This window comes from Lolium perenne, chromosome 6, assembly GCF_019359855.2.
Source record: "Lolium perenne isolate Kyuss_39 chromosome 6, Kyuss_2.0, whole genome shotgun sequence".
Taxonomy (NCBI): Eukaryota; Viridiplantae; Streptophyta; class Magnoliopsida; order Poales; family Poaceae; genus Lolium; species Lolium perenne.
In genome coordinates, this window is record NC_067249.2 from 17,023,403 (window position 1) to 17,048,936 (window position 25,534).

At 44.8% G+C, this 25,534-nt stretch overlaps 4 protein-coding genes across 4 annotated transcripts; 3 read left to right on the plus strand and 1 right to left on the minus strand.

The window, feature by feature from the left end:
- The first annotated feature begins 7,728 nt into the window (after positions 1 to 7,728).
- Positions 7,729 to 10,803, plus strand: LOC127308747 (uncharacterized). Its single transcript, XM_051339650.1, has 5 exons — positions 7,729 to 7,914; positions 8,561 to 8,672; positions 9,325 to 9,433; positions 9,616 to 9,686; positions 10,264 to 10,803. The coding sequence occupies exons 1-5, from the start codon at positions 7,793 to 7,795 to the stop codon at positions 10,546 to 10,548; spliced, it is 699 nt and encodes a 232-aa protein (XP_051195610.1). The 5' UTR covers positions 7,729 to 7,792; the 3' UTR covers positions 10,549 to 10,803.
- Positions 10,804 to 11,710: 907 nt separating this feature from the next.
- On the minus strand, positions 11,711 to 14,405 carry LOC127308746 (syntaxin-52-like). The gene is made up of 6 exons (XM_051339649.2): positions 14,067 to 14,405; positions 13,509 to 13,610; positions 13,243 to 13,346; positions 12,173 to 12,273; positions 12,051 to 12,095; positions 11,711 to 11,922 (listed from the first exon to the last, which is right to left on the minus strand). The coding sequence occupies exons 1-6, from the start codon at positions 14,270 to 14,272 to the stop codon at positions 11,791 to 11,793; spliced, it is 690 nt and encodes a 229-aa protein (XP_051195609.1). The 5' UTR covers positions 14,273 to 14,405; the 3' UTR covers positions 11,711 to 11,790.
- A 3,985-nt stretch (positions 14,406 to 18,390) lies between these two features.
- Positions 18,391 to 23,092, plus strand: LOC127308742 (B3 domain-containing protein Os01g0234100-like). The gene is made up of 10 exons (XM_051339645.2): positions 18,391 to 18,512; positions 19,626 to 19,718; positions 20,104 to 20,208; positions 20,651 to 20,788; positions 20,963 to 21,088; positions 21,314 to 21,351; positions 21,432 to 21,558; positions 21,682 to 21,888; positions 22,003 to 22,093; positions 22,176 to 23,092. The coding sequence occupies exons 1-10, from the start codon at positions 18,420 to 18,422 to the stop codon at positions 22,805 to 22,807; spliced, it is 1,650 nt and encodes a 549-aa protein (XP_051195605.1). The 5' UTR covers positions 18,391 to 18,419; the 3' UTR covers positions 22,808 to 23,092.
- Positions 23,093 to 23,348: 256 nt separating this feature from the next.
- On the plus strand, positions 23,349 to 25,088 carry LOC127308745 (BTB/POZ and MATH domain-containing protein 2-like). Its single transcript, XM_051339648.2, has one exon. It carries the CDS (start codon positions 23,485 to 23,487, stop codon positions 24,556 to 24,558), a length of 1,074 nt encoding a protein of 357 aa, XP_051195608.1. The 5' UTR covers positions 23,349 to 23,484; the 3' UTR covers positions 24,559 to 25,088.
- Positions 25,089 to 25,534: the final 446 nt, after the last annotated feature.

Below are 25,534 nucleotides of genomic sequence, written 5' to 3' on the forward strand. Positions count from 1 at the left end.
CCGTGGCCTTGATTTCCCTGAGCAAGTTGTTGAAGTGCAGCTAGGTTGGCTTGCCGTTCAGCTCTCTCAACTTCTCTATCAGCCAACATCTGTTGCAGCATCTGCAGCATTGCCTCCTGAGTCATGTTGCGAGTTGGGGGTGCCATCTGAACAGTGATAGGGATCATGAGATAAGAGGGAAATGTCTATGGCTCATTTTGGGATAACATACAACTTAAACTTGATTCATAATAATAATAATATTACACACACAGAGACATAGTCATGGAGGTAGCACATATTACAAGCCAAATATTCAGGAGGGTTTTAAGAACCCTTTCAACAAACTACGATACATGGGGCGGGTACAAAGGACCGATACATAACACGGGGCGCAAGTGCTCAGACGGGACTACTCGCCATCGACGTTGATAGGATAGACATTGTCTACCCCGGCATCGAGGTGCTCGTGGCCATCCTCGTAAGGGTGGAACTCCAGGTCGTCGTCTTCCTCCTCCTCGTAGTCGTCGTCGTTGCTGACGTAGGAGTAGCCGTCCCCCTGGATGTTCTCCCCTTCACCTTCGCCTTCCAGCTCCTGGATCTGCTCGGCTTGTGCAGCGATGGTCGCCTTCAGGGTGGCGATCCTGGCCTTCAGGCGGTTGATGGCGTGATCCTTCTTCTGGTTGGCACGGCGGAGTGCCCTGCGTTCTCCGGCGATGACCTTGATGGTCTCCGCCTGCTGCGCCAACTGGATGTGAGTGTGGTTGGCGTATTCGCGGGAGTTGTCGAGGTCGATGCGGGTCTCACTCAGCATGAAGTCAAGATGATCAACATGGTGGCGAAGCTGCGGGTGTGACGGCAGGTTCATTGGCACTCCGAGTGAGTTGTGCCTTGCATAGTGCACAAAGCGACTGTCGGTGAAGTCCATGAAGTTTTGCCCGCACAGACGTGCGAGTCCTTCCTGAAGTCCCCTTGCGAGACCATCCGCCCAGTTGTTCTCCCTGAAGGAGAACTGGATCCTTGCGCTCATTGGGAGCGTGAACCTTCCACGAAGGTCCACCATGATCACCCACTGAGGTTGACCACCGGGTTGGTCATTCAGCATTCCGCCAAAGACTTCCGGTGGTGGGCGCCCGAGGAACTCGGAGAGGGAGAAGAGGTCCCTCTCGAAGATGATCTCTCCACCGTTCCCCAGCTGATAGAACTCAGTCTGGAGAAAGGGCTGCGCGTCCACGACGTGATCCATCTGTAGAGAGATGAGATGATTAAGTTAGATAAGTGCAAGTGTTCCAAATTTTTAATTCTCTTAGAAGAAGGGCATGAATTTAAAGTTTGTAAAAGACTCTTCAAGGTAAGGAGGTGAATAAGATTTTCATAACTAGTCAACTCATGAAATTGAAACTAAGTTTTTGAGCGTCCATTCTAACTAGGGTCTCCTAAGGTCAAACAATGGCTCTGATACCAACTTGTCAACACCCGGATTTTTAAGTCCAGATGCCTATTATGCCGTACATCGCAATCCCAGGAATAATGTTTTTGCGAGACATAATAGTAAGTAGCATAGAGTCATCATTTATTACAACACATATTGTCTTACAACCATAGATCACATGATCCAATATTACACGAATATATTGTTCAACATCACAAATAGTAGCGGAAGCGAAGTAGTAGTGGACGATATATTCCACAGGCAACGCTTGACGTTAGAAGACGATCCTAGTTATCGTAGACGTCCTGTTGTCCGTCATCCTGATACTGGTGCTCTCCTTCATAGTCTGGCATTTGAATAGCCAGGGCAAAGCCATGAGTACTTTTAAAGTACTCGCAAACTAACTCAAAGATAACTACTCATTAAGTGTAAGAGGGTGCTAAGCTCTAGGTTTATTTGCATAAAGCCAAGTTTTAGTCTCATAAATCTTTGGTAAAAAGCCTAATTCATGTGCTAGACTAACTCAAGTGGGAACATTAGTGTCATTCCCACAACTCATTATGGTTCACCAATATATCACCTTTCAAATCACCATTCATTTCTAGGATCAAAACATTTTAATGATAACGGAGATAGTATGGCCTTTCCAATTGTCCGTAACCGTGGACACGGCTATTCGAATAGGTTTAACACTCTGCAGAGGTTGTACTCTTGTGCCACAACTTTTGATTACATCCGTCGAGGATAACCCCGAATCATCGTAACACAGTACGCGGATCATCAACCGTAACCTTTCACTTATATATGCTAGTATGAGCACCTCTCCCCATGAGCTTGGCCTCCCGGTGGAAACCGCAGTCAACCCGGGAACTGCACAGGGCTTGGGCCGTACATTCACCTCATTTCAACATCAATCCACACTTGACGGAGGCAGCCGCAGCGTAACCCCTATGATGTTTGTTCAGAGGGAACCCATACTAAAATACACAAGTTTCTAGTTAAGCCCTACCCATAATCAGGTATTGTGGGGGTACTTGTATAATTGGAAGGGTATCGCATTCAAACCCAATTATCCATTTTATCAAAAATCACCATCTTCTCTTGTTCAAATCCACCTCCACTTTACTTTCTTTCAAAGTCATTTCACTTCACCATGTTCCCATCTAGAGTAGTCAATTTTAATTGATTAGCACTAGCAACTATATGAGGGGTGCTATCTAGCTTTGAGTTGTGCTAATCTATTCCAAGTATTGTTCTACTCTAGACCAAGTGAATCATAAATCAAAAAGTACTTTGAAATAAATAAGCAAAAGTAAATGTAAGTAAAAACATGGGATAGGTAATACATAAAAGTAAAGTGTGATGGTGCCTTTGCTCTTGTAGAGCTAAGCACTTGTGTTTAGCAAGGGTTAGCTTGCCTTGAGCTGGGTAGTTATCGAAGTTCTCTTCTTCTTCCTGAGAGTAGCCCTCCTCCTCTTGGTATTCCTCGTTACTAGCGTCTATATACGAATACGAGGTATAAATACTAAACCAAGCTCACATACTAAACTAGAAGCACTCAAAGGGTTCACACACTAGTCTTAGTAGCAATCAAACATGGCATGGTGGATTATTAGATTTGTCTTTATTTGAAAGAAAATAATTTCCTCTCATTATTCTTATTTCTTAAATTTGGTAAGTAGATCCTTAGAGGAAATCATTTCTTTTCAATACCTCTTATTAAGATTTAATCTCTGCATATAATAATAAGGTATGAAATATAGGTTGACCCAAAGTCAACATTTCATATCTATTATATGTGAGTACAATTTAATTGAAGTGCTATACTTCACAAGGTTTTAATACTTAACATTTAAATGAATTAAAATCTCTAAGTAATAAATCTCAAGGGTTCATTAGCCTAAGTCATTCCCCCTGGTTATTAGTACTTAGGATCAAAATTTAAATGAGAGGTAGCTCTCATATTAGGGTTGAGTTTGAATTCCTCTTTAAAAAATGTTCTAGAAATGACTACATAGCCATTTTATTTGATCTAGTCCATGATCATACAAACAACAGGGCTATGTTATTGCATAATCAATTAGAGGACATCATTTGTGATTTATTAGAATTGGAATTACTTCAAAATCTATTCTGGTTGAATTTTAAATAAAGTTTGAATGTTCAAAAGTCCCTGCCTTGTATTTTTTGTCAAATTAAATCTACAATGAAATTGGAGATGGGGCCAGTGGCATTGGATAGATAAATTCATGGGCTTTCCAACGGTATAAAGTTTGCTAAATTTGGTTTGGCAGAATTCAAACTATTCAAAATTTACTAAACCTTCAGCAGAGCAAATTTGAATAAAGATTAAATCCAGATTTGAATTCATGGGCTAGGCGGGAAAAGGTATTGGGCCGAAACGAAATTCCGCAGCACTTCGCAGCCCAACACGCGGCTGGCGCGCTCGGGCCGCGCTGACAGGGTGGGGGCCACCTGTCGGCGCCTCTTAACTCAGCGAAGCGGTACGCGAAAGAATAGCCGTAGGATTAGAACAGAGATCTACGGCTGGGGAGCGTCGTCGTCCCCGGCGGGATTCCGACGAGGTCACGGCGGCAGTAGGGGGTCGGAGAGCCTACCAGGCCGATGCAGGACTCAGGCAGTATGCGCGGTGAAGGTGTAGTAGATGGGGAAGAGCTTGGGAGCAGCGGCGGGGCTCGGGGTGGCGCCAATCGTCGACGGTGAGCTGCGTCCCCCGGCGGCTCCGATCTTGAAATTGCTCCTCCTCCGGCGGCAATCGATCAAGCTATGGTGGTGAGGAAGATCAGTGGTGAGAGGGGAGTCGATTGGTGTGTGGAGAGCTTGCTGGGAGGGCCTCTATTTATAGTGGCGAGGGGTGCCGCGGGGTGCTGCAAGGGCGCGGCCATGGCGTGGCGTTTCCGGCGAGCGAAAGGGCAAGCGAAGGACGGCTATGGCTAGCCGGTGTACTGGAGATGCTCAACCTGTATCGAGACAGAGAAAATAGTGATGGGAGAGCTCGAGCGCGTGCAATGTCTGTCACTGGGCGCGCGGCATCATTTCGTCTCGGGCGACGGCGACGGTGCAGGGCGGGCACGGGCGTTCGTCTAGCTTGTAGAGGGTGCAGAGGCGATGCTCGACGTGGTGATAGGGATGCAGGGCGAGGAGGGTAGCGATCGAGTGCGTGGCGTCCTTGCGCGTCCAGGGCGTGATCACCACGCCGGCTGGCACGTCCTGGCACGTTTTGGACGCGGGCGTTCTGGGCAGTGCTGTGCAATGGCGATCGATCCAGTGGTACGGGCGTGATCCTTATGCATCAGGGATGCTCGCAGACATGGAGAAACGACGAGGGAGTGGCCAGGGAGATGGGTACCAAAGGTGGCCGGCATGGCATTGTTTAGCATGTTTTAGGGTTTCTCCTCCACTTTAATCAGTCATGCAAGTACTGGGCTAGAGGCAGGGGGTGTAGGGGAGGCTGATGATCACTTTGCAAAAGTGGTTTAGGGTCAAAACTGCTGGATAATAGCATGTAACCACAATTCTAGAAGTCGTCACACCTGTTCGACCAAATGGCCGCAAGAAACTTTCTTTCGAATTTTGAAAATCTTTTTGGTGATTCTCATTTATATAATTATTGTGATGTATTGGTGGTGGTGGCACTCAATTTGGAATTGATTTGCAACATTTCAAAATTTGGGGTGATCTTCTTCTCTCTCTCGGGTTCCCTCTTTGCCCTCCTATTCTGGTCAACCTAGTCAACTTTAGGTAGGGTGGTCAACATCAAAGTTACTCCCCTTGACATGGTCTTTGATGACCTGGCTTTAGTTGACCTTGCTTAGTTTAAGATTTGAGAAATACAGAGGGGTAAAGTGGTGAAGAAAATAAATTTGGGTTATGTGACCATTATCACATGTATGATGAAATCTTGATTTCTTTTGATTTGATTCTTGATCCAAGGATGCAAAAGGGTTAGTTTATCACATTGAAGCATTTTAGAAGCAATGGGGCAAGCAAACTTGGCCTTGGTTGAGGATTGGTTATTTTACATAGAGTGTATGTGAGTGAGAGTTGGGTTTTTTTCCATTTTCTCAATTTCCCCTCAAATTAGGGTTTGGTGATCTTGCTTAGGGTTCACATAACAATACTTAGTCATACTAACACTCATCATGGCAATTGCACAAAAGAAAATCACTCAAATGCATATATCTATATGTGGCACTATATGCATAGAAAAAGTTTTTGTTAATTGCAAATTTTGACTTTGGGGAATTTCTCTTTCTTGTTTATTATTGTTGAAACTTGGGATGTTACAGAACCTCGAGATCCCGGCGCCCCTCTTCGCAGAGTGCCCTTGGTCTAGGGAAGTTTGGGAGCGCACCGCCGCTTCGCTCTCCTGCCCGGCCATTCGAGCCCCGGATGGTGACGACCTAGCCCTCTCCTGGGCGGTGTCCAAGCTAGCGGGAACCGACCGCCATGTTGCCTCGCTGACCATTCTAGTGGCGTGGGAGCTATGGCGCGAAAGGAACAGGCGTGTTTTCTGTAATAAGGAGTTGAGTGTGTCTAGCCTTGTCCTTCTCATTTCGGACGAGGCTAATAGTTGGGTGCTAGCCGGTGCGAGGCACCTTGTAAGGTGAGAGTAGGCCTTGGACTTGTGGTGGGTCACCACCGTCTTGCTTTCTGTACAGTTTTTTCTCCTGCTATAAATGAAACCAGCAGCTCTCCTGCTGAGATTTAAAAAGAAAGTTGTAATTTCTCGCGAGGTGTGGGCCCGATGTACTTGCTTCCCAATCCTCGCGTGAGGTCAGCGGGATCGATGTATGTATTTCCCAAATCATCAAAAGCCTCTGATGCTTCATCATCTTGACGACTTGAGTCACCAATTGCAGACTTGATGATATGTTGTCATTGTATTTTCATCTTCGGGGTTGGTGACACCGTCGTAACGATCGGCGAAGACCTCCCGAATAGAAGTAGATCTGTCGATGAAATTGAAGTTGTCGATGAAATTGAAGCTGTCGATGCTTTTCGAATCGCTGTCCAGGTCCGAATCTGTGAAAGACCCGAAAGACATCCCGCCGAACAGATCGGCGAGATCTCCGCCGGCGGCGGGCTTGGCGTAGCTTGCCGACGAAGTTTCCTCGTCGCTTGACTTGATTGACGACGATGATCCCGAGAAATCGGAACCAACCGCTAATGGTCCCGAAATAATCGGTGCCGCTAGGCGATGTGATCCTTCTCTCCCGACGCAGAATTGGAAACTTCCGAACGTCATCTCCATTGGCTCCTCCAGATAGGCATATGCATCCACACGGGTGGGAGGGTGAGGAACAAAATCAACGAGACCAGTTTTGATCTGTTTACCTCCATCTATCGCGTTGCTTGCCACCGAAGATGTCGACGATGTTGAACGTGCCATCGAGATCAGCTCCTTGTCACCTCTAATTCCCACAGACGGCGCCAATTGACAAGGTATTAACTTGTCAATGCCTACAAGTTGTAGACTAGGGTTTCGTGGAAAGTAGAGGGCAAATAGATCTCGAAGGTTTCAGCCGAAAAGGTTCTCGACTGCTAAAAACTAGGGTTGTCTTGACAATGAATCGATCATTTCTTTCTCCCTCGACTCCCCCTTATACAGGAGACGGAGCCGAGAGTTTAGTAATGTACAAGTTACAAACAGCAGGAGATACTTTGAGTTCGTCCCTTATAGTTACAAGTCTCTATTCCTAATATATCTCTATCTTCCGTATCGATGCTTTATTGGGCTTCAGTCTTCGTAATCTTGGGGTCATGGGCCTTCAGTAAAACCTGGGTACCTTCTTCGGCAGGCCTATTAGGGATGCCTATGTCAGCGGGTGGGCGCCGTCTGTGCCGATGGAGCTGGACCGACGGCTAGACCGTCGGCACAGCAACTTGGGGATGGGGTCGTCGGCACAGCAGCTGGAATATGGACGCGTGGCACTCGCTGGCCGTCCGAGCGTAGCGAATGTGCCAACGGCTATGCCATCGGCACAACAACTGGGCTGGGCTAACGGCCACTAGGCGCGCTGCGGGGACCTCGACGATTGTACCGACGGCGTCGTCCCACCGTCGGGCTGGAGGCTGTGCTGACGGCTAGACCTGTGCCGACGGCTGCCGTCAGCACAGGCGTGGGCCGACGGCTGCCGTCAGCACAGGCGTGGGCCGACGGCAGCTCAGGTTGTGCCGACGCCTGCCGGCCGTCAGCCCCTTGACTGGTTCCCGTAGTCTCTCTTCCTCATCACCGGCGGTCCGGCGCGCGCCTTCCACCTCCATATATCCCTCGAGACGACATACAGTTCCTCATCACCGGCGCTCGCAGGCACACCTCGAGACCTAACCAGTATACAGGGATCGACGATCCGTGCCATGGACACCGACGACTGGCTGCCCATGCAGGGGTCCAACCTCCCCGCCGTTGTCGACCCCAACTCCCCCGACTGGCGCGCCCACCTTCAGCCCGAGACGCGCAGCAGGATCGTCAGTAGGATGTATGGGCTCTAAACTGATTTGATTTGCTTCCATGCCCCTCGGATCATATTGATTCGATCGACACTCCGTCTCCGTCAGTAGGAAATAAACGATGAATTATTTCCTGCATGCGTGTTTTCGGACCAATTTTGTCACACGATCGATCTGATCGATACAGCTTTGATCTAACCCATGTTAATACGGAAGCAACCTGTTCGTTGTCGATTCTTTGCCTGCTGAGGATTCACTAATCAGCTTGTACATGTATATCCAACCTAATACTGATAAATTTCGGCACAAGTTCCTGCATACTTTACTGCACACATACCGCTAGAAGCAATGCATCCCCAATCTTTACTGTATTAGCGACTGAAACCCATGTTGCTGAGGTTTATATATCTCCTGTCTCCGTCCATGTGAGATAACTTTAACGCAAATCCTTTATTCCTCCTCATCAACCGGCTCCAAATCTGTCCCAACGCAGTGCTCCCTCGCAAACGGTCTTATTAATTCTAGTTGAGACAAGTCTTGGCCAAGAGTTTTTATATGTTGATGGTATGTACGTCATGGAACACAACAACAATGGTCTGACGATGTGCATCCGTAGCAACGCATGTCAGCACGTGCATTTAGCAAGTTTATTTACATTGTGTGTTGTACATGCAGAGTGGAAACTCTAAAGAAGCATCCGCCAGTATCAGGGCCAGTGGGGTTGACCGAACTTCAAAGAGACGCTGTGCGATTCGAAGAGGAGATCTATACCGCAGCTACCAACCAGGTAACTTGGAGCACGTACATCTGTTGCAACGTGACTTGAACTAGGGCCATGGGTGTGCCAACGCGCGCCCAACCCAAACCATTGTGAGCACATCCCAGATGTTTTAGCATTTTTCACACTTAGTTTACATACGAATACTCCCTCGCAAAACCACGGCACTTATTATGGATCAGAGGGAGCAGTAAGTTAATAAGCTAGTATGTTTTAGTATTTTTTGGTATTGTTACATGAATGATAGACCGAAACGCTACTGTGATCTTGAATGTTATAGTGGCGCACATTGAGTTGCTTCAGCCTGTTAACTCTTCCAATTCATGTTTGTATGCCACCCAAGTCCATGAGATTATGTACTATATCACTATCTCTATTTGGAATTTCTGGCCGTCTGGCTTATTTATGGCAAAACACGTTTTTTTTGTTTCCCGACTCACTGTCAATAACTTGATTTGGATTTTCCGTTCATATCGCTTACTCGAGGCACATGTTATTCTGCTTAGATGACCCTTTGTATGGTTATGTTTCCAAGGTTAAAAGCTGAAGCACCTTCAAGTTTGCTAAACTGCTAATCACACCAGAACTGTAGATTGCAAGCAACTAGTACTCTATTAGTAATTTGGTATAAACTTTACATTGTTGTCTTTGTATCACTCAGTCTTATTATTGGCGGGAGATCTCTCTGAAAATGCTCTCTATGGAGACAAAGACAGCACAGGCTCCTGGAAATGCTCATATGATTCTAAATCAAAACAACCCTGGTCAAGGTATATTGTACAGTAAACTGAGTGCTGCACATTTTATCATCTTAGCTTTGATGACAATTTTTTATTGCATCAAGTGCTGAGATTATGTGCTATAATGCCATCCTACAATGTACTTGTAGCTTGTTATTTATTGGCTTATCATTGCATCATGTATTCTTTGACAAACTTGTTTTTTTATGCAGCATCTGAGAACAATATTGCTCAAACAGGCCATGCAGGTGTAGGTGATTGGCAAGAGGAGATATATCAAATGGTAAGACATGATATTGGTATCACCCTTTTTGTCACTTCCTTTCTTAGAACCTCGTAAATTTCATAGACATGGTCCCTAGAAGGAAGAGGTTCAGATTGCCATGATCTACATTCATGTTGGTAGATTGTTAGAAGATGAAACAACATGCCATGTTGGATGTTGGGGCCTTTTACTTTTGCGCTTCGTGTTGCCCATGCTTTCTTCTTTTGGTCTGTGTACCAACAAACTCAATCTGGAATTGAACCAGAATTTCATACAGAAACACAAGAGTCTGGGTTGTAGATGCACTACAGCTATGAATGTGGGCTATGGAGCATACATCTATACATTGTATTATTATCTGGATGTAGTAAATCCACAAGGTATTTAGCAGTCTTTATATTAAAGTAATTTATTTAATGGGCATCATAGGTTCTAATTTTGTTTCAGATTTGTATGCTTCCAGTAGGTACTTGAAATATCTTGCCAGTGCCATATTTGCTGACTTAATGACAAACCATGGTCTATTAATTGTTCTGTTTTCATTTATATAGTTTCTGCACCGAATTTATGTGTGTGTGGTGCTGGTTGTCGACAGATTAAGGGCTTGAAGGGAATATACTTCGCAGAACTCAGTGAATTGTTCAATAAGATCTCTCTGAAGCTACAATATGTTGAAAGCACGATACCACCCCAAGAGCCATCTGAGCAGTATGAAAGAATGAAGAGATTTAAAATAATATTGGAGCGTATATTACAAATTTTGCATATTAGCAAGAGTGCTGTCCAACCTGCTCTGAGGGACAATCTTCCACAATACGAGAAACAGATCATTCATATCTTGAATTCAGTAAGAAGGAAGCCAGTGCAACCACAAGTATAGCAACAGTTCCAGCCACCTGCATCAGGACAACAAGCTCCTAATTCTGTCATTTTGCAGCAACAACAGGCTTCCCAGAGTTTGCAGCAGCGTTATAATCATACTAATCCTCAAGCAAGTTCGCAGCAGAGTTTGCATTCGTGCCTTGCACGTGTATATCTCCCAAATCGCCAATATGAGTTGGACGCCACGTTGCGTAGCTTAGGAACCGGGAGACTTTCAATCGCTTCTAATAACAGAGCAATCTACTATGACCAATGGGGCAGTCGCAATACCAGGGCCACCCCAGTCACCGCACCCAATGCCGTAAGTGAAAACAGCGAGCAAATCCATCAGTAGGGTCGCCAGCTCGACCAGCCTTACGGGCCACAGCGATCGACATATGCTACACCTTACAGCATTCAACCCTTTGGATCGACAACCCGTAAAGCTAAGTACTACGATCGGGCACTCCACAAAACTGATCCATGGCTCATCAAGGAAAAACGCTGAGATGGGAGTATCCTCTAGGGTCACCCAGAAACTGACACGAAAGCCTCATTTGAGGTCGCCCAACGACTAGCCCCTCGGGCCACGACAATTTTAGAATAAATTGCGAAAACAAGGACTCGAACTTAAGAACCTAGCCTCTAATACCATGTAAAGCTTCATGCACTAGCCAACGCAACTAAAATTCCAAAATTATACACGTCTCAACACCTCTCACACGTGTGACGGAAGAGAAAGTCAACACGTGAATAGAAAAACGAACACACACGAAAAAGACCGCAATATATGGACAAACAGCTATACCACCGATCAAGAGACATAAAAAAACAGGGAGGGCAACATCATTTTTAGGATAAATTACGAAAACTAGAATTCAAACTCGAGATTCCGAGCTCTAAATATCATGTCGCTAACGCAAACAAAAGTCCCAAGCAAACTAAAGTCCAAACTAATAGCAATGACGCGATGCAGGGAAGGTGGCGGCCACCACGGGCGCGAGGTAAGTCACGCCACCCCGACAGGCGTATGCCAGCAAGGGGGGAGGGACATACAGTTGCCTGGACGCCAACGTCGCCTCGTGAGTTGCAAAAAGCTAAAAGAAATTATCATGGTCCTTGGATCACTATCATTAAGTTAAAATTATTGCATGCAACACACACATATTTGCCAGTTCTACTGAAAACAGAGGCAAAGCGAAAGTAATCATATTAGCTTTGAAAGTCTGTACATTTGAGAGTGGTTTGAGTTTGGCAAAGGTTACAGGTACTTCATCAGAAGCCAGACAATGACCACAAGCATCACTATAGCGACCACAGAAAGCAGCAGGGACATGCAGGAGCAGCCACCCTTGGCGCGCTTGTTCAGAACCGCAAGCCTCTTTTGCACACGCTGTACGAGAAAGGTTTTGCATCAAAATTCAGTTCGTGTAAAGCTTGAAACTATTAATAAAAAACAGCAATAAAACTTTATTTGAGATCTAAGGATAAGGCATGGAACAGATTGTTTGAAATGCCAACCTGGAGGCGCGAGTTTGTACCATCAACATGATCATCTAAGTCTTCCTGCATCATGAAGATAGGGCAGTGATTATCCAGTCTAAAGAACAAATACAGATGTGGTTTCGTAGTAAGAGACTAACAATCAGTCTTGTCTGCAGGGTAAGTTCTTCGTTGACTGCTAATGCAATATGTTTTGTGCTCAGCACCGTCTCCTCCAGCCTCTCAAGTCCTTCATCTTGTTCTGCAAAATTGTCAGGGCAGACAGGGTCACTGAATTAGGCAATTGTCAATTGGTCATCGCTTTGTAAAATGCTAGTTTGTAGCCAGCGGTAGATATATACAGACAAATAACAAGCTCAAATAAACAACCACATTAAATATGTACTGTGCTATTCCACACGAATAGCCAATCGCACAATTTCAGTAAAACTAGAATGTTAAAAAGGTTCAACATTTTATTTCAAAAACCAAAGCAACTGCATGAATACTATAGAGAGCCTGGGATGCATGCAAAGACTACTGGTGATTTCTGAGTTCTGAATTTCTGTATGCTTGCCACCTTAAACAGGCTAACTGTGTTCTCATGCCACTGAAATGGTGAGGACTGCATTTGGCATGCCTACTGTAAGGCGCAGGAGGAATGGAAATGTATAGTTTAACTGTTTGATTAGTTTGATTCCCATCCTAGGGCGATGAAAAAGTAAGTAAAACTTTCTCTTTTATTAGTTTGACAAACTCAACACCACCACTACAACACCTCTCAACATGCCACAATCACATTTGCATATTGTCGAGGGCGATGGAAATGGAAGGCATCAGACCAGCCATGACATCCAGCAACCCGTTTGATATCATCAGAGCACTTAAGGGCATGCCCAATGCACTGCTCTAGAGCTACTGCCTCACACCTTTAACTAGGTTCGGGTGGTCCAAAGTAGGTTCGGATGAGGAGGCAGTCTCCTCTTCAGGAAGTGGGATCTTAAATCTTAAAAGCATACTTTTTGGAGGGAGAAAGAGATACATAGTGTCATATTTGTGGGGTCTCTTCTCTCTTTTTTCTAACTAAACTTGTAGCTTCCATTGGAGATATAAAATTGACCATATTGTTTCTGACAACTTTTTTACATGGAGCAACTAGTTGTGTATGCCACCATTGCTCATGCCCTAATTGTCGCAATGGCGTGAATAATAACAGGCCATACATCAGTACCTTTTATGATTTGCCTCTGAAGGCCAACGATCCCTTGGTTATCCAACCCTGCCACTCTGTTTATGTCATCAGCAGTTTTCTTAGTCTGACCAAGCAAATCCTCCCTAGATTTTGAAAGCACATATGTGAAACATTAATTATTATTCTGAAATCCATTAACATGCATCTGAACAGACTAACAAACTTTAACAAGATAAAGCATTTACAACGCTTCTTTATAAAAAGATCAATCACGGTGATGGTGGATCCCAAAATGCAGAACCCACCTGTTGGCAAATGTCGACATGTTGAAACTTTGGCCCATCTGTTTTGCTCTAGATTTCAAAGTTGAAAGCATGTCCTGGCGCTTACGCAACTCCTTGTCAGTGCTGCACAACATGGTAAGGATCACTTATGCAATACAACCACAGTCACAGATACACATTTCAAAAGGTATCCAGAGAAGTTACTGTACAGAAACATGTGTACAATTATGATAAGTGGCGAACTTTGTACTGGTGTCATCACAAGAGCAACCAGGGTAAACTAGTCTGAATGTCATCTCCTAAGAAACGAATCACTAAACATGCAAATATGTATTTACTACCGCAAATAAGAGATACCATGATCTCCTTTCCCACTTCCGCAGCTCTAATTTATTTCCTCTTCCATACTAGTTGCGTATAATATATTTGCTACTAATAATAATTGGTAGAGGAATTTGCAGGAGGTGACCTAAACCAGGAACAGCAGACACAGAACATCCAATCCTAAACAATTTAATCCGGAGACGACCTAGTTGCGTATACCTCGAAACATAAGTAATGCTACGAGCAAACACATACACGGATTTGGGAGGAGCCCTGGCGAGCAGCCCGTCGAGGCTCTCGAGCCTGGTCCCGAGGATGGTGATCTTCCTCCGGATGGCCGACGCGTGCCGCGTGGCCTCCGGGCCGGACTGCGGGAGCGCCCCTCGCTCGGCGACCATGGACCCCACGTCGTCGGCCAGCCGCGCCGCCTCGCCGTACTCCCGCGCCCAGGGATCCGCCATCGGCGGCAGGGAAATGGACCCTATCGTCGGGCGGCCGGAGCGGGGACTCGGCGAGGATCGGTGGACCTGGTCGGATTCGATTCCGCTGCGTCGCCGGCGCCGGCTGGTTGCTTCGCGACGCTTCCTCTTGCGGAGCGGGGAATGGCGTGTGAATTGGTTGGTGGTGGTTTCTTCTCGGTGGGTTGGGTTTGGTTTGACGAAGCGTAGCTGCGGGGAAGAAGAGATTAGACCCACCGGATTATTAGCAGCTTAATTATGGATCAGTTGAAGATCAGATTAAAAGGATTTTTTCATGGAGATCAGATTAAAAAGATTTTTTTTTTTTGAGGGAGATCAGATTGAAAACATGACGATGCCAAACCCTTCTGGGCCAATTCATGCTTCCGGCTGGGCCTGAACAACTACTTTCGGCCTGTACAGCTTAATGGAGAGAAAAATAATTTGCCCTCTTTGTCTGAAAAGAAAAAAAAATTACCCCTCTCTCTTCCATAAAAATGAATGATTTGCCCTCTCCAGTATCGCCTCAGGAATACATTACCTCCTTAGCCTTCAAGTTTTTTTTAGACACATCTGATGGGATTCGTAGCATAGAAAACAAAAAATTTCCTACCGCAAGAACGAAAACCAAGCCAAGATGCAATCTAGAAGACGGTAGCAACGAGGGGATAACGAGACTAACCCTTGAATATTTCCAAAACCTACGAGATTAGATCTCGTTGTTGCAGAAGATGATCACTTGCCGCTTTCAAAAGCGCGTAGAAGATCTTGACGGTGCCACAATCGGGCAGCACCTCCGTACTCGGTCACACATACGGTGTTGATGAAGACGACGTCTTCCTCCCTGTTCCAGCGGGCAGCGGAAGTAGTAGATCCTCCTCGGAATCCCGGCAGCATGACGGCGTGGTGACGGTGGTGGTGGAGAACTCCGGCAGGGCTTTGCCTATGCGCTGCGGGAGTATTATGTGGAGGAGGGGCGCTAGGGTTTGGGGAGAGAGGGGGTGTAGGGCGCCGGCCACTTGGGGCTGCGGCCTAGATGGCTTTTTTTGGGGTGGCCAGCCCCTCCCCTTGGCTCCTCATTATATAGGTGGAAGCCCCAAGTGTTGGACTACAAGTCTTCGAATAAGATCCCAACCCAAAACTTCCCATATGGTGGGAAACCTACTCAAGGAGGGAGTCCTACACAAGGTGGGACTCCCACCTTTCCTTGAGCGGGGGTGGCCGGCCACCTTAGGTGGAGTCCACCTGGGACTCCTCACCCTTAGGGTTGGCCGGCCATGCTAGTGGAGTCCCTTCCATAGTGATTTCTTCCGGACTTTTCTAGAACCTTCTAGAACTTTCCATAAATGCACCGGATCATTTTCAAACTTATAAAATGACTTCCTATATATGAATCTTATTCTCCGGACCATTCCAGAACTCCTCGTGATGTCCTGGATCCCATCCGAGACTCCGAAACTCCATTCCATATTCCATATCTACTCAAACGACATCAAACCTTAAGTGTGTCACCCTACGGTTCGCGAACTATGCAGACATGGGTGAGACTTCTCTCCGACCAATAACCAATAGCGGGATCTGAAGATTCATAATGGCTCCCACATATTCAACGATGACTTAGTGATCGAATGAACCATTTACATACGATACCGATTCCCTTTGTCACGCGATATTTTACTTGTCCGAGATTTGATCATCGGTATCTCTATACCTTGTTCAACCTCGTCTCCTGACAAGTACTCTTTACTCGTACCGTGGTATGTGGTCTCTTATGAACCATTCATATGCTTGCAAGCTAATTAGACGATATTCCACCGAGAGGGCCCAGAGTATATCTATCCGTCATCGGGATGGACAAATCCCACTGTTGATCCATATGCCTCAACTCATACTTTCTGAATACCTAATCCCACCTTTATAACCACCCATTTACGCAGTGGCGTTTATTGTAATCAAAGTATCCTTCCCGCATAAGTGATTTATATGATCTCATGGTCGAAAGGACTAGGTAACTATGTATCAAAAGCTTATAGCAAATGAAGTTAATGACGTGATCTTATGCTACGCTTAATTGGGTGTGTCCATTACATCATTCACATAATGACATAACCTTGTTTATTAATAACATCCAATGTTCATGATCACGAAACTATGATCATCTATTAATCAACAAGCTAGTTATACAAGAGGCTTACTAGGGACTCCTTGTTGTTTACATAACACACATGTATCAATGTTTCGGTTAATACAATTATAGCATGGTATATAAACATTTATCATAAACACAGAGATATATAATAACCACTTTATTATTGCCTCTTGGGCATATCTCCAACAACATCAACTAGATAATTTTTTGCTAAGGGTATCTCCATCGATGCCTCCAATAGATCCCCAATAAGGCCATTGGGGCTGCAACCACGAAATGGGCTCAACGCTTCCCCAATAGACTACCGTGGCAGGCACCGCCCAATACTATGCCCGTCACTCTCGCACCGACCTCGGGACCACGTGGGAGTGGCTACACACGTGCCACGTTGGATACCGGATACCAACAAGCGAATACCACACGGTATCGTCCTAGCCATTCCACGTGCCCTAGCTCATCGCTTATATAGTGCACTCGTCTCTTCTCCCACCCCGCGAATCGCCCGCCAAATCACCGTTGTCGTCCTCCTTTCGATGCGTCGATAGTTTGCCAGCGTCTACGGATCTTGCCTTCGGCAGCTTGTACCACTCCGCCATCGATGTCTCTGTGTTGCCGTGTCATCCAATAATTAAAGTTTTTAAATTATGATTGTTCTTGAAGAACAAAATTGTTTTTTAAAAACATAGTTAAAGATTTGACAATTTAAATATATTTCTGCCTATTTATTGAAATTATTCCAACTGTACAAGAAAATCCGTACATAAGTATATTGTAAGCACTTATGCAAAGTATATATTTGTGACTTTGATACTTTTCAACAATGAAATAAACGCCGCATGCGTAGCTGATCCCCGTTTCAAAGGAAAGAAAAATGCATAGTAGTATATTTAGGATCTTTTTCTTCTCTTCGATGGTTGCTTCGCTCTGATCTCTTGTGCGCAATATCCTGCAGAGATAGGAATTTGTGTCGCGGACTTGCCGCCAGGCACCAGTGTTGCCTATTCTGGCGAGGATGGACTAGACGGAGCATCGATCGGCAAACGTGCCGGAAGTGGCGGCGAGTGCGCGTGGGTACGTGCTGGAAGTGGCATCATGCGTGCGTGCTCATATGGGAAGAGCCAGCAAAATCCCGTCCCCATATCGTCAATCACCGAACGGTCGGATCCCGTTCCGTTCCGTTCCGTTTATATACTAGCGCTGCTGTTACCGCTGCTGTATACGTCCCCCTTCCACCTCCTCCGACTCCATCCCGTCCGTCCCACATCGCCAAACATCGGAGTTCCTGACTCCTGAGGAGTGCAGCCAGCAGCCATGGCGACCGACGAGCTCATAATCAAGGCAAGTTCCTTCTCTCTCTTTCTCTACCAACACCCAGCTAGCATGCTCGTCTGACATCTCCTTGCGTACTACACATTCGTGCAGTTCTTTTATTTTCCGATCAACGGAACGAGATGTCTTCGTTTTTTACTACTCCTAGAATACATTTCCGGTAGATTGTCCTTTTATCTCTAGTCGATTTATATATGCCAGTAGTAGTACGGAACAAGGTGATTCTTGCACATAGAAAAGGAAAACAATCCCCATTAATTGTTTTGACTCGTCTTGAACTATGATTCTCGGATCCGTTTAATCTGTTGTACAGTAGCGCGCGCGGCTACTTATTGCTGAACTAGATGAGATTTAGTACTAGTAAAATTACTGATCTATTAATATTTCTATGGCATTCCCCTAATTTTTTCTCTATGGCATTACTGTGACCACTCCAGATATTTCTATGTATATATGTGGACTGTTAAAGTTTAAAATGTTTCAACAAACGGATATCACAATGAATACATGTAGAGATTGAAGGAGTACTACTTTAACCATGTAGTATCTTAGATGTTGAAATTACTGGTCAATTAACTTTACTATTCTGCATGACAATTACTCTGCCTTGGCTGCTTATTTAATTTTCAGAGGAAAGGAGAGGTGCCGCCATCGCAGTCTGCCAAGACCAAGATGGGGCGGAAGACGGCATTGGTGCATCAAGGAATCTCCTTGCTTGACAACAGCAGTCGACACGTACAAGACGATGATGATTTCAACCCCATGGTGAGAACCTGCATATATATGGAACCATCTGATCTCACATTGCTGCTCCTGCTTTCCAGAGCTATTACAGAGCATCAGATGCATGTATATACTCCTATAGAAACACACAACGAGTATGTGCATGCTTTTCTTCACTCTTGTTAATGTATGTTAGTATATACTACACTTGTATATAGTACCTCTCTTTTGTATATACTCCCTCCGTTACATGAAAGATGTCTTAGATTTGTGTAAATTTGAATGTAGGTAGATTTAAATTTTGACAAATCTATGATAACTTTCATGTGACGGAGAGAGTTACTAGACTTGTACATTCTATTCATCTCACGGTTGCTGCTTCTGCTTTCTAGAGCTACTACAGACTATAAAATGCATGCTTTCATATGACTATACCTACGAGACATTTTTTATCTATAGTTTGTGGGATAGGTAGATTTTTGTCGTGTGTTGTAGTTTTTATTGCAAGTCCTGTCTGAGACTGTTATTTTGCCACATCAGTAGTCATCAGCGTTTCATTAGGCTTTATTTTTCTCCTTTGAATGTCTGAATCTTCAATCAAGGTGTACCATGTGGAACTGCCCGACAAAGTGAATACTAGGTGCTTTATGTTTTTTATTGTAGTGCTCATTAGTAATGAATGAACTACTTCCTCCAATCAATATTAATCGACTTAACTTTATCTAGATTCGTATGTATCTAGTTAAGTATTTAAACTAGATTCATACGTATCTAGACAAAGTTGAATCCACCAACATGGACCGAGGGAGTAGTAGAAATACACAATGACTCGTGCTGGACTTTGATTATATCCGTTTATTTATGCTCGACAATGACTCCTGGTAGAGGGAGCATCTGCGACACGATCAGTGTGTCCGTTCTTTTGGTCACTGGTGATTCGTCTCCGATGAACTGACTAGTGTGACTGCTGCTTATTGTTATACTAGATGAGATTTAGAAATACAATTACTGGTTGATTAATATCTACTACTATGCATTATCCATGATATTAGGATATACTTATTATTTTTATAAAATGAGGCTATATATTGGCTTCTTTTTGGTCTTTTACTCAATTCAAATTTCTCCTGATGCAATTTCTTTTGGTTATGGCAGGATGAGGACCTCGCCAACGTTGCTGGTGAACAGTTTGTAGCACTGGATGACTGCGATAATCCACATCGTGATGTCAGCTATGGTCCTACAAGAGTAAGTGTTCTGCTGATTTATTTCCCATGTATATACATTAATCAGAGCACGAGTTGTTCCATTCAGATCATCACTTCTTATGAAAGAAGTAAATTCTTCAACCTGTCTCAGTTGTTCTTTGTTATTTTCCTTTCCATGTTGATTATAATTTTGTATAAAGTACAAGCATAGAACTGATCAGTGGCGGAGCCAGACCAAACACATAGCCTGGGCAAAGCATTAAGGGACATGGTCGATTGACTTTTGCCCATGAAAACTCTTGATTAACTCTTCATTAACTGTTATGACCCCAATGAGCAATCATGGGCAAAGCCCGGGCAGGTGCCCAGGCTCGCCGGGCTGGAGCTCTGCCACTGCAACTGATATATCTAATCTCCTATGGCAGACCGTGAAGCCAGACAGTGTGCAGAATGGACAAGGAAAGCTTCCAGGCTTTCGTATTAGACCTGGAGCAAAGAAAAATAGCTCAGGCCTCACTAAAACTTATAAAGTAAGTCACACTCCTAATTCAGTATTTGTATTCGTGGTTGATATGAACATGTCTTAGTTATTTGGAAAGTTTGAACAAATAAACAGAGCTTCCAATTTTAGTTATGTCGTACTCATCATGCTTCCAGTGGTTGGATACTAGCTTTTCTTCCGTGTTCTGGATTTCTTTTCTTTTTATCTGCAATTTTGTAAAGGTTTTCTTATGTGTTTGTAGCTTTATTTTGTTTTCAGTCATGTAAGTTGTGCACCTTCTTGGTTTCTGCTTCTAATATTAAAGATATGTGTTTTGACGCATGTTCAAGGGGAAAAATTAACTCATAGTTGTTCAAAGATTTTGGCTCATCAAAAGAAATCATTATTCAGATTATTTGTTATCATCAGAGGAATACACACAAAAAAATGTTGAATTCCTTGCTCGGCTTTCGTTGGTTCTTTATTTTCAGAGGAAAAGAGGGGGGCCCGGTTCCAAGTTTGCAAAGAGCAAGACAGAGCAGAAGCCGGCGTTATTTGACAGCAGCTGCCGTAGCGATAACTATAGTGACGGTGACAATGATAATGATTTTGAGCCACCGACACCAATGGTAAGATCTTAATTGCAATAATTTAAAATTTCTTTGATTAAAACATTTTTTGATATTCAAAGCTTGATCTATGTCACACTTTGCATTGTGAATGGCTGAGTCGAATTATTTCTATTGGTTAAATGGACAATGGACTAACAGAAAGTTGCTCTCCTTTAATTGGTTATGTTACAGAGGAAGATAAGGAGGCCAGCACGTTCGAAATCTGTAAAGAGAAAGATGGAATACGAACTGCTCTTGGTTGACAGCAGCAGTAGTAGTGAGGGCAAGGAAGATAATGATGATAATTTTCAGCCAGAGGTAAGGTTCAAAGTGGAATCATAAAATCATTTCAAATTGATTCATTCTAGACAAATTTTATATATCAAAACTTGTTCATATATGGCACCAATGTTTCTGTTAAAAACTACACGATACTGTAATCGAGTGTAAAAATATGAAGGTACCCTCTGCAATGTGGATGGCTGAATCATTATCTCTCACATTAGAGAAATAGACTAACTATGAACAAGCTGTGTTTCACAGGTAGCTGGTGATGGCAGTTTCCCTAAGAAATATGCACGGTACTTCAATTTTTTTTGTTGTTTTTTCAAGTATTGCATTTAAAACTGCCAATTTGATGTACCTGAATGATTGCCAGCAGAAGAAATTGTAGTATTAATGGTGCTGCTTTGGAAAGAGCTCTTGAGCTAGAGAAGAAATTGCCAGCAGAAGGTCCAACCTTTGTCAAGGGTATGATGCACTCACAAGTTGTTAAGGGGTTTTGGCTGGTAAGTCTAGATTTATTGGGCGTTTTAATGTTTGTCCAGTGCCAAAGAATCCGTTTTTTTATGCTTATGAGGTTTAGTTTCCCTTTTTCTAATAGAAGATTGACTTCTGTGTTCCTCTCGCAGGGCATCCCAGCTACTTTTTGCAGAGACCATCTGCCAAAGCATGATGATATAATTAAATTAGAAGATGATAAAGGGAAGACTTATGAAACAAATTACATAGCTTACAAGACGGGACTGAGTGGTGGATGGCAGGGATTTGTGAAAAAGCAACATCTTAAGGTCGGTGACGCCGTGGTCTTCCAACTAGTGGGAGAGACAACATTTAAGGTGAGTTCTTCAATCGTCGATTCATTTAAAAAAATGGAATGCACGGTAGGGTCACTAACCTTTCATTCATAATATTTTATAGTGATTTGATTAACTATTAACTCCTGTTTTCAGGTGTACATACTGAGGGAGAATGAGTTCACCGCTACTGATGGAGCCCTCGGTCTCCTGAGTCTGGACAAATCTATGGAGAATAGCACATCAAGTGAGTCGAACGCATTATCATGCATGTTCATTTTGCAACGCTACCAAATCTTTTGAATCACGCATCGTGTTCCGTGATGCAGAGAAAGAAAAAGAAAGTTCCAACGAACATGCCAAGTCTAAGGAGGCAGTAGATGGTGGCATCCGATTTCCATGTTCAGACATTGATGATTTCGCCGCCGTGAAAAGCATTGTGGATTTCAAGATCGTCATTGGAAATGGTTTGCTAGTACTCCCAGATCACATGCGCACGACGTACTACCATCTCTGCCAGGCCCGGAAGGCTTTCCTCCACAGGAATCTGCTGAAGACAATAAGCCCCGAGATCACCACACGTATGATTGTGGAGACGGCCAACATTGCCGAGGGCATCAGAGCCTCCTCCCCTGCTTCCCTCGGGGACCTTGCAGGGTGGAAGAAGACCCTAGAGTCATTTGAGGCCATGGGCATGGACGTCACCTTGATGCGCAAGCGCGTCGACGACCTCCTTGGCCTCCTCGGCACTCCCTCACAGATATCAGTGGTGCCCAAGGGGTACGAGGTGGTGAGGCTAGAGCGGGCTCGCGCAGCGAAGGAGTTGAGAGGCATCGAGTCGAGGGTGTCGACCCTCAAGCATTCTCTGAAGGTAATAGATGTGAAGATGGAAGAGATAGTGGAGGAAAGTACGAGGAAGAAGGAACAAGCCATGCGAAAGCTAGCGACCACGCTATGGTGATCGACGACGATGTTCTGCGTGCATCTTCAGTAGTAACTAGCTCCACGCACCTCAGACTTTTTGTCCTACCTTTCTAGTTATGGTTTTGTCTATCTGGTTGGGTTTATTGCTACATCAAACGTACCAAGATGATGTTTCAGGGTTTATTATGAGTGTTCTTGGTTTATTTCTAAAGCTACCGATTTTGTTTTACTGCCAGCAGCCTTGCTCCAGTTAGGTTACTACTGAACATACGTGTATTGGAAGGAGATAAGTCATCTCTATTAATCTCACTTCTCCCTTTCAGACTGGTGCTCTTTTTTCTTTCTTAGCCAATGAGATGCAGTAACAAATCTATAAGAACCTGATAATTCGTGTCGGCCTTGTTTTCTTGTGTGTTGTTTCCACTTCCACGCTGGGTGAACCTGGTTGGTGTCATGAGCCACTTTACTGCAAGTTGAGTAATGCGTATCGCTTTGTTGGGGGAAAGGCACAACCGGACGACAGGTGCTGTGGCATCTTATTTCTTTCCAAAAGCAAACGAATAATGGAGGTCAGTGGTAGTTTTGCTTCCCTAGTTTTCTTAGTCACTGATCTCATCCACTCACGCCTATTTCTAAGTTGCTGGCGCGATTTCTTCTTGCTCACTAGTCAGTATCATAATCTCCTTCTTCTTTGTGTAGCCTCCATTGCAAACCATGTCGACCTCCGCCTCCTCCTCAACCATTGTGGTCGGAACGGTGAACAGATGCCATCTGCTCAAGATCGACTCCTACTCGCGCACCAGGGATCTGCTCCCCTGTGGCACCTGCGCCACATCGCGCGACTTCCGTGTGGGAAACTATACCGCGCACATCCAGTGCTACCCCAGCAACTACTACGTATCCCTCAAACTCATTCTGGATATTGGTACGTCTGTTCTCCACCACAAGAGGGGGCAGGTTCAGTTCAGTGTGCTTGATCAGGCCTGTAAGCCAGTTTCTGAGTACACCAAAACAACCACGATTGACTTTACGCTGAACCAGGATAGCTTCACCTTCTTTCGGCGAAGAAACCCCCGTTTCACCTTCTCAGCTGATTTAACAAGGGTTGAAAAATTTGAGAAATGGGTGCTCCTCAACGGCGATTGCTTCACGATCAGGTGCGATATAACCCTCATGGAGGCACCCAGCGCTACAACTCCAGTCGAACCAGATGCTGTCGCACCACCGTCGGACCTGCACCGCCACCTGGGCGGTCTGCTCCTAGGCGGAGAGGGCGCAGATGTGAAGTTCCAAGTGGGGGAAGAGTCGTTCCACGCGCACAGATGTGTGCTTGCTGCCCGGTCGTCGGTGTTCAAGGCGGAGTTCTTCGGTCCTATGGCTATGGAGGAGCACACCGTCAAAGGTGTTGTGCATGTGGATGGCGTGGAAGCTCAGGTATTCAAGGCTTTTCTACATTTCGTGTATACGGACTCGCTGCCGGACATTAGCAAAGAAGAGGAGATATGGATGGCTCAGCATTTGCTCGTAGTGGCAGATCGGTATGACACGGAGAGGTTGAAGCGTGTGTGCGAAGACAAGCTGCTCAAGAGTATTGATGTGAACTCGGCCACCACTACGTTGGCTCTAGCTGAGCAGCATCACTACTACGGGCTCAAGGAGGCTTGCTTGGATTTTCTCGAGCTCCCTGGGAACCTTAAAGCAGTGGTGGCGAGTGATGGCTTCGACCATCTAGCCACAAGCTGCCCCGCCGTTCTAAGGGAGATAATCGCAAAACTTGCTGAGCTTTGACTTCCAGGGCAAACTCTTCAATGCGGCAACTTAATCGCCTTTAATCTGGAACATCCATTGGACAAGGGTTCAGCACTAGGGTTAGGGTTGCAGGAGGCGCCCGCTTCCCGTCCCGCATAAGAAAATTTAGAGCAAAATGAGGTACGGAATAGATCAGAATTAGAGAAACATCTGTTCACAGCCCGTGCCGCTTGCCACTCTAATCGGGTTATTTCTTCTTGTAATCAGTTGCCTATGAAGAAAGCTTGATAAACCCATTTCCCCCCTATTTCTGTCACTTCAGTTTTATCGCTGCATGGTTCTACTGTATGTCTGTATCTCTTCCGCTTGCCTTTTCTTCTTTCCTGTAGCCCCCATAATCACCTCTAAGAGGATCTTCAACAGGTGATGTATAGAGTACCTTGGGCAAAAAAAAGGAGCTCCAGTAGGTGATGATGCACTCGAACAAATAGCAATTTCAGTTGTCAGAATGATTCTAGATCATGTAACCTGATAGAATACTTTGCTGCTAACGGAACTTGTGAAACTCCTTAAAGAGAAGAATAAAGTTTTGAATATTTCAAGGAACAAGTGATGACCAATTTGTGGAGCTTGTGATGACAGGGAGAGCAAGGAAAATCTGAAATGAAAGAGTTGAAAGAATAATTCTTTACCAGGTTCAGAGAGACAAAAGAGTGGGGGAGCAGCAGGCACCTGTTCTGGTGTTGGTGGTGAAGGGTGGCGTCAACCCACCAGGGTTCGAGTTATCTATCCACCCTGCAAAGATATTTCGAATAGATCAAATGTTTCAATCCTCTTTGATCAGCAATAACAAGAGTATCAATATAGTGGCATGGACTCATAGTATCAAAGAAACTTGTGCAGGCAAGCAGTGAAGAAATGAGTGGGTCAGAACTGGAAACATGCCGTTGGGCAGTCCAGATACTCAGGATGACACAGCTTCAATAAGAGAGGCAACTTCCAACCAACAATGCAA

Coding starts and splice junctions, on each gene's coding strand:
- LOC127308742 (XM_051339645.2), top strand. CDS start 18,420: ATGGGGCGGAAGACGGCATTGGTGCATCAAGGAATCTCCTTGCTTGAC. Junction 21,889..22,002: donor TGGGAGAGACAACATTTAAG/GTGAGTTCTTCA, acceptor TCCTGTTTTCAG/GTGTACATACTGAGGGAGAA. Junction 22,094..22,175: donor TATGGAGAATAGCACATCAA/GTGAGTCGAACG, acceptor TCCGTGATGCAG/AGAAAGAAAAAGAAAGTTCC.
- LOC127308745 (XM_051339648.2), top strand. CDS start 23,485: ATGTCGACCTCCGCCTCCTCCTCAACCATTGTGGTCGGAACGGTGAAC.
- LOC127308746 (XM_051339649.2), bottom strand. CDS start 14,272: ATGGCGGATCCCTGGGCGCGGGAGTACGGCGAGGCGGCGCGGCTGGCC. Junction 13,611..14,066: donor AGGGCTCCTCCCAAATCCGT/GTATGTGTTTGC, acceptor CATGTTGTGCAG/CACTGACAAGGAGTTGCGTA. Junction 12,274..13,242: donor TCAGAGGCAAATCATAAAAG/GTACTGATGTAT, acceptor ACAATTTTGCAG/AACAAGATGAAGGACTTGAG.
- LOC127308747 (XM_051339650.1), top strand. CDS start 7,793: ATGGACACCGACGACTGGCTGCCCATGCAGGGGTCCAACCTCCCCGCC. Junction 7,915..8,560: donor AGCAGGATCGTCAGTAGGAT/GTATGGGCTCTA, acceptor TTGTACATGCAG/AGTGGAAACTCTAAAGAAGC. Junction 9,434..9,615: donor TCAAAACAACCCTGGTCAAG/GTATATTGTACA, acceptor TTTTTTATGCAG/CATCTGAGAACAATATTGCT.